At 41.0% G+C, this 17820-nt stretch overlaps 1 protein-coding gene across 3 annotated transcripts in view; it reads right to left on the bottom strand.

The window, feature by feature from the left end:
* Nucleotides 1-3115: 3115 nt before the first annotated feature.
* GSPT1 (G1 to S phase transition 1) overlaps nt 3116-17820 on the bottom strand; it is a 37075-nt gene continuing 22370 nt past the window's right edge. For all 3 annotated transcript variants that reach the window (XM_083711498.1, XM_083711496.1, XM_083711497.1), the window contains exons 7-15: nt 17259-17439; nt 16397-16551; nt 14322-14462; nt 13027-13120; nt 11501-11581; nt 7826-7999; nt 7385-7474; nt 6137-6305; nt 3116-4872 (exon numbers count right to left, since the gene is read on the bottom strand). In XM_083711498.1, the coding sequence (XP_083567624.1) occupies nt 4820-4872; nt 6137-6305; nt 7385-7474; nt 7826-7999; nt 11501-11581; nt 13027-13120; nt 14322-14462; nt 16397-16551; nt 17259-17439 (1138 nt within the window). In that variant the 3' untranslated portion in view covers nt 3116-4819. The remainder of the gene's footprint in view (nt 4873-6136; nt 6306-7384; nt 7475-7825; nt 8000-11500; nt 11582-13026; nt 13121-14321; nt 14463-16396; nt 16552-17258; nt 17440-17820) is intronic.

Below are 17820 nucleotides of genomic sequence, written 5' to 3'. Positions count from 1 at the left end.
AGCAAGGGAAACTGGCACTAATAAGTAACAGTGGTGCTTTTTACATCCCCAAAATGCAGCTTCCACATCACGAGTGGAACCTTTTTCAGACTGAGTGCTGCCAGGTAAGCCTCTGGGGAGAGCATTCTACAAATGGGGAGCCACGACAAAAAAGGAAACATAGCATGTTAAGGAAATTTCTCACTCATCCTTGGATATTCCTTACCTGCAGTCTGATGTGATACAGCCCAGAGAAAAATTGTTACAGGCTTAGTGACAAGGCGACAGTATTCCCTTCACACTTTCATCTATGAGAGCAGTAGGGAGCCTGTGGGCCTCCAGGCGTTGCTGCACTACAACTCCCATCAGACCCAGCTAGCTGCTTGTAGTCTAGCAAAATCTGGAGGTGCCACAGGTTCTCATTCAAATACTGTAAGCTAAGAATGCCATACATTGTAAAACTGCATCCTCCTGTCAGGCAAAGGCACTTACTAAATCTTTATGTGCAAACAATCTACTCCTAATTCCCACCTTAGAGCTGAACTCCTGTATTTGATGGCACCCGTAAAAATGTCGTAATACCCTAAATAATTTTAGCTGTACAGTGCATATGTATGTCAATTATTTCCAAATATTTCATATTTAATTTGATAAATTTAACTCTGGTTTTGTCAGCAGCCTAGATAATACCACTACCATCCTATCCATGATTTAGATTCACATCCAATATTTAACCAGCAAAACAAGCAAGCGTGTTTCGATTGGTCAGAGACACGACACTAAGGCTTGAGTTTTAAAAGAAGTCGCGGGAGGCATGACACAGGTTTTTAGTATTCTTTATTGGACCACAGTTTATTCAAGTTGTTTGACATGGAAGGTAAGGGGAGAAATAAGACTTGAAAATGTGAGAGATTTTAGATGTTTTATGATTCCAGCAAAAATGATTGACATTGGATGGGTAGACTCTTCTCAAATGACATCTTCTGCGACACATAAAGGGCAATGGATTTAAGATTTGAATCAATAAAAACCCTGAGTTTTTGCAATAGAGACCTGGGATTGGCACTTGTCATTGACAGAAGGCAACCTTCATGTCATTTTCATTCATTGCAAGGACTGGGTTCGTTCAACTGTGTGCAGGAAATGCAGCAGTGTTTCCAATTTGTAGGTAGTAGAGGGCCAGGAACCACAGGCTCTGGGGGTGAATGCAGCCCCCGCCCCTGACTCTGCTTAACACACCCCTGTTTTCTTCCTAGCTGGAATGTGTCCTCATAGTGACTCCCGCTTGCCTATGCAGGGTGCATATAGAAACCAGCTTACTGTACGAAAGTAAAATTTGCATTCATTGCTCCACCTGCCACTGGCATGAGGCCCACATGGGTTGCCCAAGAGGATCCTCACCCATTACAGAATATTAATCAGGAAGCTTTTATGGCACATTCAAGTTTTGCGTTTAATCACTGCTTACATTACTAAGCTTTCAGATTCAAGAACACACTACGAAGTCATTTATCGTCAGCAGAGTTTGAAATAATAGTTTTAAGTCATGGCTATTAACACAGTCAATCCTTTCCAATCTCACATTTCCAAGCTTTCTCCTGAAGCCTAGCCAGGGTTTCTAATTTTTCCCCCTAGAAGAAAAATACAAAACAGCCACGAACATTGATGAAGTGTTTTTACATGATTAGTGGCAAGATGTGGTCGTAGCACAGCTGCAAATTGTTTAACGGGACCTTCATTACTTGACTTAGAAACATTCATAAAATTGTAGAGTTGGAAGGGACCCTAAGGATAATCTAGACCAACCCCCGGCAATGTAGGAATATGCAGCTGTCCTATACAGGAATTGTACCTGCAACCTTGGCATTATTAGCACCATGCTCTAACCAACGAAGCTGTCCAAGCAGGAATTTATATCCTGTATATAAATTTGTGTGGAATGAGTAAACCAGAGGGTTTAAATTGTAACCTTTCTATCTTGGGGAGAAAAGATGGAGCCTCCAGAATTTACTTATTTGACTTAGGATACTAGCACTATCCTTCAGTCTTAATGCTTTCACAGCTCCTGAGGCACACACTTTGGTCTAGTGATGCCTCACATGAGCTCTGGTGCATGTAGGAAGCTCCCTTACCAATGAAGGGGCCTCCATTCAGTTCAATGGGCAAGGCAGAACTGGTGTGTAACTGGTGTGGGGGACCTCTGACCCTCCAGACATTGTTAAATCCCATCAACCCTGGACCTTGGCCGTGCTTGCTGAGGCTGATGGGAGTTGTAGTTCAGCAATACCTGAAGTTCAGCATGATTCCTCAGGCCTGCCCAAGAGGTTGCTTTACATTTACCAGGCTTGATTTAATACGATGAAGAGAAGCTTGCAATCTAAATCACGTAATTGGAGAAGTCTTTGGGACTTTAAAGCCTGAGGTTCTGAATGCAGTGGTAACACACATTAACACCCAAAAGCCCCAGTTTTCTTGAATCAAGTCCTTTCCATTTCAGTTATATTTAACCCTGGAATGAGTGCATTCAGCACTGCAAATATAATTGAATTCCATATGCCATATGACAACTTCAGTTAGCATTCCTATTCTTAAGTCCTGCAGTTCCTCAGCAAACACACATTTAGGGCAGAGTAACTGGTTCACCCACACTGATCACTGAGCCAAGGGGTGTGCTGCAAGTATGATATAAAGCACATGCAGAATGGAAGGCGAGAGGGGGCTGAATTTTCGCACAGGGTGTCACTGAAATTTGAAAGACCAAAGTCTGCCCCTGTCCTCCAGTGCAACTTTTGCTCTAAAGAATGACTGCATTCAATGACTACTGCCTCCAAGAATTTTCATTTGCTATGTCAGGAAGAAAAAACCCTTCACCAACTACATTATTCACTAGCAATCATCTCAAAGGAAAGAGGCGGAGCTTGAGACACAAACACAGCACAACGTAACATCTGAAAATGGTAAGCTCATCACCTCAGGCAAATCTTTCAAAGACTCTTCCTTCAGCTTACATTATAAAAGAAAAAAAAATCTGGATTATTTCTGAATTTTTTCAGCTTTATCTGAATTCTTTAGCTTTGTTTTAAAAGTTATCGACTTTAAAAGCTTTCAGATTCCCAGAAAAATAAAAGCCCAGAAATTTGCAGACATAATAAAATTTATTTAAATTTCATGCATTACGGTAGCTACAAGTGTAGTCATATGAAATTGAAGGACAATAAACTTTGCTTCGTCCATACAATGTAGCCTCAAGTGAAATGGATGGGAGGTTCCACAGTTACAAAGAAACAAAAAAGGGCAAACATTTTAAATTTAGAATTGTGTAAAATGAAACAGTCACATGACTGTAAACTTTAGGGGAAAGGGCACATTACTATTTGAACATACACTGCAAAGGATTTAATTGGAGAAGCACTTTGAACAATATTGGAAGTCAGCCTTCTTATATGAACCTAATAATGGAGATTTGCCATTAAACACTTTGAATATCATTGCACCTCCCTTTCAACTCTTTCCCTAATTGTTTATAGCAATGGTACAGACCAACATTCAGCCAAGCATAAAGTTTACAACCCCTGTTCCTTTGAACTGCCAACCACAAATCCTTTTATTCACTTTTGCTTTCCCTTAACTCAAATTGCTTTGATATGCAGAAATTTATAGACTGTGCTTGATTCTACTCTCAATTTTAATGAGCAAACAAACCTTCTGGATTAAATAAGTGGCACTTGCTGAATGACCCATCATTCAGCCGCTGCCAGTTGAGTGAATACCTACCACTCCTCTATGGCCTATTTGGTTTGCTTCAAATCTCTTTTTTTTAAAAAACAAAACAAAACAAAACCCAGCAACCAAAGATTCTCCCATCTTCCAAGTTAAAAGGTAGAATGAACAGCGCAACTTTATCATAAACTGGTACCTGTGCTTAGTTTTTAGACCTAACATCATGTACCAGCATTATTGCCAGAGATGTCATGTAACAGTCCTACTAATTTTATTGGTTAGCATTTTCTGCCAGAAAGGATTTGATGGTATAATTCAGGTCACTGTAGGTAGATCTAGCTTGCCCCAGTGCCTAAAAAAAAATCAAGTTAAGTTTGTTTGTAGATAAAGTGATGCAACACTAATTAAATAGTACCATACTTGCATGAACATATTTAATTTTTTTAAATCCACCATAAGGAAAGAGAGAAAGAAGTTTCTTTAGTACAAATTTTGTCAATTGTCTAATTGCTTCATTTATAACTTCGTCCGGGAGGCGGCAAAGGGAAAGAGTTGGGTTTCAGAAAAGCCTAAGTAATTGAATATTCAGATTACTTGGCAGGTTAAAAGCTAATGCAACAGGTGTTACATCTGGATAAAAACATTATTCAAAAGCAATTAAGATACTGAAAAAAGATTTCAAATTGAATAGTTTATTAACATGGTAATTGTCTTTGTAACATGTGCACACACGCTTGCACACTCTTAATGATCTGCCTTGAAAAATGTTTCAATATGCTGGGAGAGGGGAAATAAACATAAATCCTATAGATTTTTCATAATTCTAGGCAATTATGTCCACATCACTTACAAAGCTATTGCCAAATCTTTCCAAGGAAGCAGAATTTAGGAGGAAGGGGGAGGAAAAAAAAACTTTGGGGGGGAATTCAACAGTGGCATAGCAGAGCTCTCAATATGAGAAAGCTGACATAATGTGGACCTTTGCTGTGAAATCTCATCTTTGCAAATATAGGGAGAAGGTTATCAATGGGAAGAAAATAAGAAGGCGATGTGAAGTAGGCTTTTGCAGAGTCAATTTTTTCCCCTCACAGTATTTGTGCAGGCTTGTCAAAAACAATGCTTAATCCTTCTCTGGAACCAATTTCAGAACTTTTCCAATTGCAATGGTCTTACCTAAACAAAACACAGAAATGGTTTGTTAGGAGACATACATGTGTGAACCTTTAAAAACCTTCCAAGTAAACAAACAGTCACACAGATTTCACACAAAACCTGGTTTGCACTTAACAACGAACTGGGGGGGGGGGGGGGTTAGCTTATTTGTACATGCAAGCCTGTCACAACCAACTATGGTTTGTTTGTGGCCAACAAACCAGAATATGAAACCATGCTTCTGATGCTGGCTTATGTAACTTGGCTTGCATTAAAAATGTTTTCTCGTTACCTCTGGACCTTGGGCTTAACCCTCCTTCGTTTTTGCATCTTGCCCTATATGCACATGGCGATAAAGGAGCAAAGCAAGAAAATTTAGAAAATCAAACCAATGTTAAGTGGAATAAGCCACAGTTATTTTGCTTGTCAGAACCTGGTTTGTTCAACAAACTTTGGCAGAAACAAACCATTTAGTACTGCATATAAATTTAGAGAGTGGTACCTCAATCTACACACTAGTTTTTGCAGAGCAGCTTATGCTCTTCTTAATGAACTGTAATAAAATCTTCCTTCCCAACAATGGAAATGGATACAGGGCTTCTGATTTTTTTTTTTGTACCAGAGAATCTGCATTTCAGCCCAAACCAATTTGCTTCCCCCTAAATTCTATGCCAATTTTGGCATTCCTCTGGATATTTACTAAAGTTCAATTGATTTTCAACAACTGACATGCAGTGCTGTTTATATATGACAGCCAGCAGTTTGAGATACAGTGGTGCCTCGAATTACATACGCTTTAGGCTACATACGCTTCAGGTTACAGACTCCGCTAACCCAGAAATATTACCTTGGGTTAAGAACTTTGCTTCAGGATGAGAACAGAAATCATGCAGCGGCAGCGCAGCAGCAGCCCCCATTAGCTAAAGTGGTGCTTCAGGTTAAGAACAGTTTCAGGTTAAGAATGGACCTCCAGAATGAATTAAATACTTAACCCGAGGTACCACTGTATCATCTTCCAGCCTTCCCCGCCCTGGTGCCCCTGCAGATGTTTTGGATTACAGCTTTCAGCATCCTGACCACTGGCCTGTTTGGCCAAGCCTCACAGGACTTGTAGTCCAAACATCTGGAAGGCACCAGGGTGGGGAAAGCTGTCATATAGGTGCCTTCCAGAATTAAAGCTGGCAAAAGCCGATACATCCAAAGCATGGAATTTTATTTTCTATGATTCAGCAATACAAAGTAAAAAACAAAAACAAAAAACCAAGCCATTTTCAAATCCTCTTACCCTCATCTCTTAAGGTGAATCGACCCATCTGAGGGAAGTCTTTGAATGTCTCAAGGCAGATAGTTCCTGCCGTCCTTAAACGGGCAATACATACTTGATCTTGTTTAACAAAACGGGGCCGTGTCTTGCTTTTCTCTCCTGATTTTTTGTCTACCAGACAGATTAAGGCCTACAGAAGGAAAGAGAAAAGATATAGAACATGTGCTCTCTTTTTCCAGCAGAAGCCCTGGTCCTTTAATAGCTGTTCATGAGGTGTCCAGCAGGAAAAACCACAACAGTTTCATTGTTATTTAGTTCTTCCCCATCCCCTTAACCTGAAATAAAGCCTCTCTCAAAAGAAGCTCAACACCTCAACTGAAGTACAGGAAGAATGATAGGTTGCATCCAATGCTAGCACAATTCAGAGCAGACCCACTTAAATTACCGTATTTTTTGCTCTATAAGACTCACTTTTTCCTTCCTAAAAAGTAAGGGGAAATGTGTGTGCGTCTTATGGATTGAATGCAGGCTGCGCAGCTATCCCAGAAGCCAGAAGAGCAAGAGGGATCACTGCTTTCACTGCGCAGTGATCCCTCTTGCTGTTCTGGCTTCTGAGATTCAGAATTTTTCTTCTTCTTGTTTTCCTCCTCCAAAAACGAGGTGCGTCTTGTGGTCTGGTGCGTCTTATAGAGCGAAAAATACGGTAATAAGCACGGCTAACTTAGGTCCATTAATTTTAATGGGTGTACTCAGAGAATAACTTAGGTGGATGTACCACTATATATTCCTTTCACAAGGAGTTTTACCCTATGTTACTTCACCTGATACACACTTTCAATATTCTTAGTAAAATACTATTTCAAAACATAATGATTTTGAATTACATGAATGCACTGGGCTATTAAATCAGGCATGCCCAAAGTCCATTTGGGGGGCCTAATCTGGCCCGCCGGTCGGTTTAATTCGGCCTGTGTGGCAGTTTTTTTCCTGGGGTAAAATCCTTAAAAAAGCTTAACAACTTTGGTTGGCCCTCACGGCCCTTCACTTCATTAAATCTGGTTCCTCTTTGAAAAAAGTTTGGACTGCATTTAGCCATAAGTCATAACAACATGATGCTGAGACCATCTAATGGTGGCAGTGGGAGATTACTAAATACACAGCAAAAACTGAGACAAAACCCCCCCATTTGCACAATTAATAGACACTTCACTCAAACCTTTTGCCACCATTGTGTATCTTTAAATCAAAGAAGTTGAGAGAAATACTCACTGTGATCTCAACTTCTTCAATACAGGTATGAATATGCAGCACCGCATTGTAACCTGGGCAGATGATGGATTTATGCTCAATTATCACTATCTGTAATCAATAAGAATAACTAAGTAAACATAATGTAGAAAAACACCAATTTCTTATGGATATTGGGCAGTAATTCCCTCATCTCTCTTTTCCTCTGGAGGAAGATATTGCTTGAAGCAGAAATATACGCTAGGACAATTAACTAACTTGCAAGCAAACAGAATTTATTTTCTAGAAGGTGAAGACTTTGAAATCAAAGGATTAACAATTTAATTCACACATTTATACCACTGATTTCTGAACAAGATTTAATTGCTGATATACCCTCAACCTACGCATATCTGTATCAACCAACTCTAGTATTATTCATTTATCGGTTGAAAATCAAACATGGTTTTCCAACAAACATACCTGAGCATCAAAAGTGCGTCCTGAATGACACAGGTTATTAAGATCACAGAGTATAAACCCTGGGAGGATCTCCTCCTCTTCAATTCCTTTCAGTCGAATCTTCAGATTTTCACCTGGAGCTACTGATTCAGTTTCTACATCATCGGAAAGGATCCCAAGGACTTCCACATTATGCTTCAAGAAAGCAACGTTAAGGCTTTAAAATGTTTTTATTTATTCATCGAACAAAATTTATATAACTCTTGATTGCAAAAGGCCAGATAAACATATAAGCCATTTACAGCAGCATAGAATTAAACATTAGAATTGATAAAAACAGTTATCAGGAGCAGGTCGGCAATAAAACAGTGAAGTTAACATTTTTCAAATAAACCAAAACAGCAGAGGCCTAGTGATCCCAGCAACACTTCCCAGTAGGTCTTGCCCTAATGAGGCAGTAAAGTCCCCACCTTCTCATAGCTGCCTAAGGTGGAATCCACACACATATAAAAAAAAGTTCTGAAAATGCTTTTTTAAAAAGCGTTTTTAAAAAAATACATTGAATTTTCCATAAGGCTCACCATCGCCATCTAGTGTCATATTGTATGTTGCACTTAAAACAATTAAAACCTTTTATTTGCAGATGTATAGCTGAGTCCTAAGTCCCCTCCTCGCCAGAGTTTTTTCCAAGCCACCTGAGACCTCTCTGTCTTTGCTCCACCCTTTTCATACCTCTTCTGGTTCTGGGAGACCAGGAGGCAGGGGAGCTGGCTTTTATATTGTATAGCTAACTCTTCCCCCCCCCCCTTTAAAAAAAGTTTTATATATTTGTACAAAAATACTTTTTAAAGTTTCCTTTTCTATAATGCAGTATGTATTCATTGCCCTGTTATTCAATATTTTAAAAAGTCTAACACAGAATCCCATATAGTGGGATCACAAACTCTGCAGAGAACATTCACGTTTGCTTATGCTCAAGGCAAGCAGATTTAATTCCGCTGCTCTAAAGTTACTGGTAAAGTAACTGAATGCAATAGCCAGGAAGTCACTAAATATTTGCAGTCAGCAGAACATTTAAGGCAAAACTATCATATCCTCTTCTCCCTGGCCTTTTGCAAGGAAAAAGCCAAATACTGTTACAGAAAAAAGTGATTTGGGAGTGAATCACATAATACAGGGTGCCACTTTCCAAACATCTCAACTTGCAAGCTAGTCAAACCTTTCCTTGCTCCAGACCACTCTAGCAATTTGCAACATCCCCCCCCAAAAGTTGCTTACAATAATTTAAATACATGAGGCTGTATCCATTGCTAGTTTTACTCAGAAGACCCACTGAAATTAATCAACATGATTTATGTAGGTCCATTAATTTTAAAAGGTCTGCTCTGAGGAAAACTCCATTGAATACAAGGAAGGGCTTGGTAAAACTAAACTATCAAATCCAGAAACAAAAAAAACCCTAAACAAAACAGTGCTTCCCCAACACATCTACTTTGCTCATCCTCTACCCTTTATAGGTAAAGGTAAAGGGACTCCTGACCATTAGGTCCAGTTGTGGCCGACTCTGGGGTTGCAGCGCTCATCTCGCTTTATTGGCTGAGGGAGCCGGTGTGCAGCTTCCGGGTCATGTGGCCAGCATGACTAAGCAGCTTCTGGCAAACCAGAGCAGCGCACGGAAATGCCGTTTACCTTCCCGCCAGAGTGGTACCTATTTATCTACTTGCACTTTGACGTGCTTTTGAACTGCTAGGTTGGCAGGAGCAGGGACCGAGCAACGGGAGCTCACCCCGTTGCGGGGATTCGAACTTCCGGCCTTCTGATCGGCAAGTCCTAGGCTCTGTGGTTTAACCCACAGCGCCACCCGCATCCCTTCTACCCTTTATACCTCGCACCAAAGGATCCTCTCCTCTCTCCCAGAAGGCTCCTCTATTAGCAGAAACTTCCCTTCCCTCTGCCTCTCCAACACAATGACTATCAACTTAATATTGCTCTTTGGTAAGTAAGTGTAGAAACACATTTAAAATTTGTATTTTGAACGTTACCCCCCCCCCAAACCCCACCCTCCGTTTTATTGAAGACTGGAGTCATGAAGGTAAGCAGAGAAAACTGGGTGCTGGTTATTTATATCTCTTGCAACCAGATGCCCCACGCTCAGATTTCAGACACAACATGAAACCAGTACAGGGTTGTGAAACAAGGCAACTTGCTTGGAGGAGTATTTCTGAGAAACACCTGTTTTGAAAGGAGCCAACTCCTGCCAAAATCAGATAAACCTGATGGTTTGCAGCAGTGTGTAGCAGGGACTTGGAGTTCTTAACATATAGCTTTTAACTTTCCATTGGTCTGTTAATAATGAACAGGGTTCACATGAAGTATGCAAGGCAGAGTAAGCTGGGTTTCAAAAGTTGTTCCAACAGATACAGAATTCAGAACCACAAGGTATGAATTTTACATGGGTGCGTGAGACCCAAGCTCTGGAAAGCTTCCAGGAAAAAAAGTGCAACAGTGGAATTTTCTGCCTTAAAGACGGAAGAGACTGGTGGTTCAGGATGACTTGTTCTCTACTATTTCAAAGTAACCTTTTTAAAAAAACGGAAAATCTGAAATGTTTTAGGCTACCTAGCACAGGTAAGATATTTGAGCTGAAACTTAGCAAGCCTTGCATAAAAAGTAGCCGCAGCATATACTCAACACTAAAGGACAGCATATTTCAAGCAGCTCAAGAGCTTGTCTGCATTGGTGGCAAGATGAAACAACCCAACTCTGGGCAGGGTAAACCACAGCATTTCAAGGCAGGATATCAGAATATGTTAAGGTTCCCCTTTCCACCCCAAATTCCAAACACTCGTGATGATTGCAAAAATGCCAACACGGGACCTTCAAGAGAAGGCCTAAGTTTACACTGCTCTTGTTTTGCCAACAGATGAAAATATACCCTTTCCCCTGGACTTTGGGGGAAGGCGAGGTGCACTGGGGACTCAGTGTTTCTTTGTTGCTGCTAATTTGTCTTTTAACTTTGATTCTGAATTTTGTATTTATTGCTGGTTGGGTTTTTCTACTGTTAAGTTTGATTTCGAGGTTTATGTATCTCCACCTTGAGACCTTCAAGAAAAGGGAGGATTATAAATGATCAGTGCGTATGTGTGTGTCTACGCACTGGGTGCAATTTTCTTTTTTGGGGGGGAGAGGCAGATGAGGTAAATCTGCTTCCCTTAAGAAATTAGGGTTTCAAGGGTATAGCAGAGGGTTTAACCTCTTGTGTCCGTGACAGTACTCATTCACTTTTTCTAATCAAGTCAATGACTACCATCCACTCTTATGGGTTGGGGGGGTGGGGGAAACAGTAAGATCTGCTTGTGGAGACTTCATTGCCTATGAACCAAACATAAGCCTTCTGCCTATTATCTTCCACACTGCAATGTGTGTCCCCTGCATAGAATCCCTGGCCATCCCTGACTAGGATCCTGTTAATTGCAACTAAAAAAAAAACAAAACAGCAGCACATGTTTCAGGAGTTCCTCAAACTAAAACTAGGCTGATCATGTGCATATTTCTGCTTATTAGTGCCTAAGCAGACTAAGCCTTCTCAAGAGCAGAAAAGAAACCTCACAGGGGAATGCCGATTTTCAACATCAGAATTATTTTGTAGGCTTAACACTAGAAAGTTAAGCTTCTTAAGAGGAAAACGTGCCGTACCTTGTTTGGCATCATCACAAGCTGCTGTCCTTTGCAGATAGAACCTGATTCCAGCTTTCCCAGAACTACCGTGCCCATATCCTTCAACATGGAAAGAAAGGTTGTTTTTTAAATCAGCAAAATAGAGCCTACTGCACTTTACAAAAGAGAACATCTGGCATAGTGCTAAGGAATTTCAATCAAAGCAGTAAGGAGCTTTTGCTGGAGATAAATTAAACCCAAGGGGTAAAATATTAGGGGGTAACCACTAGTTAACTGTATGCTCACATCTACATGTTATCACCCTTATATTTAAGATCACACGAGAGCACCTCCTTACCACCAGCAACTGCACCTTGTTAGGTGGCCACACAGACACTCTGAGGATAGGATAGGGTGCAAAGGTAAGTATTTATACTTGGGGGAGGGGAGAGAGATTTATTCAGGGCTGAGGTTTAGGAATGCTAAACTTTAGCTGGTGTTAGCTGTATTTTAACTGGGTTACTCGTTTTTGTGAGACCTTCAGGACCTGGTGGATTTAAACAGGTAAGCATGGCATATTACCAACTCAGCTGTGGAATTTATCAAGTCTACCATAGACTAATGAAAGTCCTGCAACTATGATGCTAGTTAAATGCACTGGATTGGATTCCAAAGGCTCCTGTGCCTCATTCAAGGGGGACTCCCTTTGTTAGAGGAAGAAAATATTTGTCTCCAACTCCATGTGTAAGCAACTCTCAGGCAGCAATGCTGTCCAATTTTCAGTGGACACTTAAGACAAAGCTAGGCCATTTTTAGTCCCACTGATACCAATGGGGAAAGTTTAATGTTTAAAATTCGGCTTAATTCTCTCATGCAAGTGAATGGGACTCAGTACTCAATGCTCGCTGAATAATGTGACACATGCATTTCAGTTCATCTCAATCTTTTCATTGTGAGAAAATTACACATATTGCTGTGACATTACATTTACAGAAAATGGAACCAGAAGAGTGCATTAAGGGTGCACGCACGCACACTCCAGTTCAGTCACAGAATAACAAAGTCTTCAGCTTGAGACCTATAGGTTGCATGTTTTAATAATTTCACTGAGTGCAGGGAAATGTTCTGAAATATTACTACGAGTTGTATTCAATGTTGCGCTAGAGAGATCATTTAGTGAGTGCGAATTATCTCTCCTCTCCTCTCCCTGCACATTCTTCTAGGGCTTCTCTCCTAGATCTGAGGAGGCCCTGGGGGTGTAAATGGGGGAAGTTCTATCATGCTACTGGAAAATTTCGTGCTAGTGCAATGAGTTAGCTGAATATGGCCCTATGTTCTTAACACTCCCAACTGTCATATGTCACCAAAACAGGTTAAGGTACAGTACCTAGATAATAGAAGAACAATTCAATTGCATTTTGCACATTTTAGTCCAATGGCAGGCTTTGGATTAACGTATTTTGGGGGAAGGAGAAAGCAGTCATGAGACACAGCCAACTATAAATGAGAAACTGAGCAATTAAAGCAATTGTGTCAAATCTTCAAGGTAGCTGTTATTTGAGTACCTTATATTTATCAACAATTGGCAGCCTGATTGGTCCATCAACCGGTCTGTTGAAATTTGGCAAGTTATCCAGATATGGAATAAACGGTAGCCCACTGAAAAGAGAGGAGGGAAAATAATGTCATGCAAATTCATGGTATGTCTTTGTCTTGTTTAAGATTTTGACCTATAATGGTTCTTGGAGACAGTTAACTTCTGATACAGTAACATTCTTCATGAGATGAATATACCTGCATCACATTCATGAATTACCAACTTTTAAAGCCACCGTATAAGCATAAATTCTACCAAATCTGATATAAAGTTATTTTCCCTACCATCATAAAGACATTTAAATATTCCTAGGAACTGTACAAAGGTTAGAAGACTGTAAGAATTCTTGCTTGCCATCTTAACTGAGGCAACAAAAAATACAGACAGGTGCCCTAGCTTTGATAATGGTTCATTTGAAAACGCAGCTTCAAAAATAGTTCAGTGCTACCAACCTACCAGCAGTGCTTAAGTTTTAACACGGATCAAATCTGCAGATAATCAAATTTTAACAGAAAGGATTTGCAGAAGGGCTATTTGAGCAGCCACTCGCCTTGTGATCACATCAGTACTGGCCTGATCGCTTTTCTTCAAGCACACAAAACAATTATCAGCTCACAAACCGGGGTGTCTCTTAAGTAGTCTGCAGCACTCTCCCCACCTCAGTGCTCTAGGCAATCATTAAGAGGCTGGCCAATGGCAACCTTCCCATGGGCCTGCTCTCCCCAACACTCTGAACGACTACCTGGGCCTAAGCTGAAACTGCCTGTTTCAGATAGTTTCCTCTTGACCCAGATTGGAAGTGTGCTGTGACAGACACCAACAGGTCTGTCAGGCTTGCTCTCGTCAATGATGATGATGATGATGATGATGATGATGATATAACAACCACCACCACCCAGCCAGCCACTCTGGGCAGCTTCCAACATAATATAAAAACACAGTGAGATATCAAACATTTAAAACTTCCTGATACAGGACAGCCTTCAGATATCTTTGGAAAGTTGTGTAGTTTAGGCAGCTGCTTGAAACTCACTTGTTCAGGCAGGCCTTTACAGTTAATGGTGGTGGCTGCACTGAAGTGTGAAACTGTTTTGATTCTCTGCTGCTATGTGGGTCAGTTAACAGCTATTTTTATTAAGACTACTTAAATTTGATTTTACAGGGTTTTATGACATGTGGCATTTTGCATTTGCTGCTTTGGATCTAGCTCTCCACAGAAAAGCAGGGCATTACATTAAATAAAATAAAGATAAAGATACATACATATACCAAGGACAGAAGTCCGATTGTTCCTTGAGGTTTGCTCCAGTCAATCCAGAGCAGGGCATGAAGTGAATATCTTTTTTCGGATTGAAGCCAACTTTCTTCAAGAATGGCACCAATTTCTCTTTACATTCCTCATACCTGAAAGTTTCACCCAAAAGAAGAAAAACTTTAACAGACTTTGGATGGTCTTGGAACAGCTATGTCAAAGGTGCTGGGGTGAGACAATGGGGCCAGGAGTTGTGTGATACTGCCAGTTTCTCTTTACATTTCACCTCGCAATGCTTTCTTGATGGATCTGAGCTTGAATCAAGTTTAAGTGAACATCTTTCCCAAATAGCAGACCTCTAAAACCACCTGCCTTTATCCAGAAATTTTGATGGAGCTGTTTATCTGCCAACAATTATAGGCACCAATGTAGAATGGAGACCACAGAGAACAGGGATGGGCAGACTTGTTAGATCTGCTTTGTATTAGAATCTGAAAATCTACCAGCAAGAGCCAGATGGAAGAGACACATGCCAAATGAAAGAAGAGGGTGTCTCTATGTACATTCTGATCCTAGGATTCATTTTCAGCACCAGAACTGAACTGACCTCAGGGTTCTTTCATACAAAAGCCCACTCCTGGTTACCCTTTCTTCATTATAGTGGGCTAATGGAAAGGAAAGTGAGGCAAAAGGTCCCTTTTTGTCATTGTTAAGCAATTGGGAGCCACAAATCCTTGCCAATCTACTGTAAATTTCGCAGGTATCTTTGCCCTCCTCTTCTATAAGGGATAGTCCTTGTATAAACAGGGTTAGAGGTTTGTGGGAATCAAGGAAAATGACACTGTGGTAGTCCCTGTAAGACTGTACTGTGTCGGAATGCACATGGGTGAATCTGGCAGTGTTCTTTGCAAAGCACAGGCTTAGTATGTAAGGGGGAGATATGAATTAGCAATTGTTCACTTATACAGTGGTACCTCGGGTTAAGCACTTAATTCGTCCTGTAGGTCCATTCTTAACCTGAAGTACCTGAGCTAATGGGGCCTCCGGCGGCCGCCAGAGCATGATTTCTGTTCTCATCCTGAAGCAAAGTTCTTAACCCGAGGTACTATTTCTGGGTTAGTGGAGTCTGTAACCTGAAGCGTATGTAACCTGAAGCGTTTGTAACCCGAGGTACCACTGTACTAGGTCAGGCTATTCGTTCAGCTAGCTCAGCAGTGACAGCAGGTGCCCAGTCTCTCAGACAAAGACAGGGGTCTTCCCCCATTACTTACTACCTGAACCTTTAAAGGGGATGACAGGAACAAAATCTAGGACCCCTAAGCTATTAAGGTAAAAGGTAAAGGACCCCTGGACAGTTTGGTCCAGTCCGCTATGGGGTTGCGGCACTCATCTCACTTTCAGGCTGAGGGAGCCAGTGTTTGTCCACAGACAGCTTTCTGGGTCATGTGGCCAGCATGACTAAACCGCTACTGGCGCATGGAGGACAGTGACGAGTGCCATGAGCTATTATAGCCCTTTCTACAATATTCAAGGAAATATACAGTATTTAAACTTATTGTGAAGGCAAAAATGACAGCATGAAAACTTCCTTGAGCATCAGCAGACCTCCTGAAATAATCTGCTATAGAAAACAGCCAGAGATGGGCTCTTCATCATGTCTAATTTGAGGGATTATTCCAAATTCTAGGGGCCATTCCAGTGAAGTCCTTGCTGTCCCCATTCTAACTAACTACTGTGAGGGCATATAAAAGATGGTTTGATGATCTGATCGCCACATGAATACTAAGGTAGTAGAGCCACATGCAGGAATTTTAGTTATGGGTCAACAGGGCCTGTGTGAAAAAGAGTCCTGTATTTCTGCAGCATGCATTTCAGTCATGTAATGGGAGTGATCTTGCACCCCAATGTCAACATTTAATCTTCCCTGTAGCTCTGGAACAACTCCACCTAGGTTTCCAGAATTTAGGACACCAGGGTATATCAGGTAGGAGAAGACCAATCCCATTTCTAATACAAAAAGATAACATACACACTGTAGATAAAACACGTAAAAACAAAACAAGAATTTAACAAGAGTTCTACTCACCTTTCATTGCTCCAGTTCACAGTTGGGTCATCCATTTTATTAATAAGAACTATTAAATGTTTTACGCCTGCAGTTTTCGCTAACATGGCATGCTCTCTCGTTTGTCCCCCTTTCTCAAAACCAGTTTCAAACTCTCCTTTCCTTGCAGAGATAACCTAGTTGGAAGGGAGATAAATCAACAATGTTTGAATTATTAGGGCTATAGCTCAATTCCTTGCTCTTATCCAGTTAGAATTAAGAACTGTCAGAGATTTTAGGCCTTGCAAGGTGACCTATGTTGAGGATTGCTCCTTTAAGTCAACTGTTCAAATAATCTCTAGACTACAATTTTTATATAAAAAGCCATTATCTTACAACTACTAATTCCTTAGGAACGGGGGTGTGGAACCTCAGGTTCAGGGGCCAAATGTGGCCCTCCAGGCCTTGATGTGTGGCCCTCAAAACTTTACACAAGCCTCACCATTCATTGTCCCTGCTTTCCACTCCAAATGTTTTTCTTTGGTTAGAAGGTGTCCTTGAACTCTACTAACGGCTCTTTCTCATCCAGATGGAGAATCAAGATGGGTGTGCAAACAAGTGCAGAAAGTTTTCTACTATACCAAGGTAAAAATTAAATTTGTTGCTCCATTCAATTTTGCCTTTACACCCACCCCTGCACTGGCATGTGACCCCAGGCTGAAAAAGGTTCCATACCCCTGCCTTAGTTGATGCATACACAAAGTAAAAAATGAAATAAAATGAGACCATGAAACAGGTCACTACAGCTGCAAGAAACGTACTTCAGTAAAAAACAGTAACAGATCATCAGCTAAACATCTGCCAAGGGCTCCTTAACCCAGAGAAGGACTGAATGATTTCTTACCAACACAGCTAGATCAGCTTGAGAAGCACCACCAATCATATTTGGGACAAAGCTCTTATGCCCTGGAGCATCTAAAATTGTGAAGTGTTTCTTCTCCGTTTCGAAATAGGCACGGCCCACTTCCACTGTTTTACCTTTGTCTCTTTCTTCCTGGTTTGTGTCCAAGGCCCAGGAGAGGTACCTACAGGGAGAGGGAAAAGAGTGATCACACTAGCACTGTGTGGCTCAATGGTTCTCAAAAGCCAATCTAGACACACACAAAAATGTATCTGAACATTCCCAGGAACTCACAAGAACTGGGCAAGGCAGCTGAATGTGCTTTCAAAGCCCAGCGTTCTAGCATGCAACTGAAGTAAAGGAGAGCATTTCTAGAAAATGTGTACCCACTTGCCTTGCTAGCCATCTTCAGGAGAAGAAAAGGTTAGGAAGTAACCCCTACATAAACCCAGAGTGGAGTCCGTAAGGAAGCAGGATGGCAGCTAGATGGCATCTTGTACACTTCCTTTAGGCAACTCCTGCAGCCAAGCTGGTGCAAATGTATTGCTTTCCTTTCCTTTGGACC

This window comes from Podarcis gaigeae (genome assembly GCF_964106915.1).
Source record: "Podarcis gaigeae genome assembly, chromosome: 14".
Lineage (NCBI taxonomy): Eukaryota > Metazoa > Chordata > Lepidosauria > Squamata > Lacertidae > Podarcis > Podarcis gaigeae.
This window is presented reverse-complemented; position numbering and strand designations above follow the sequence as displayed.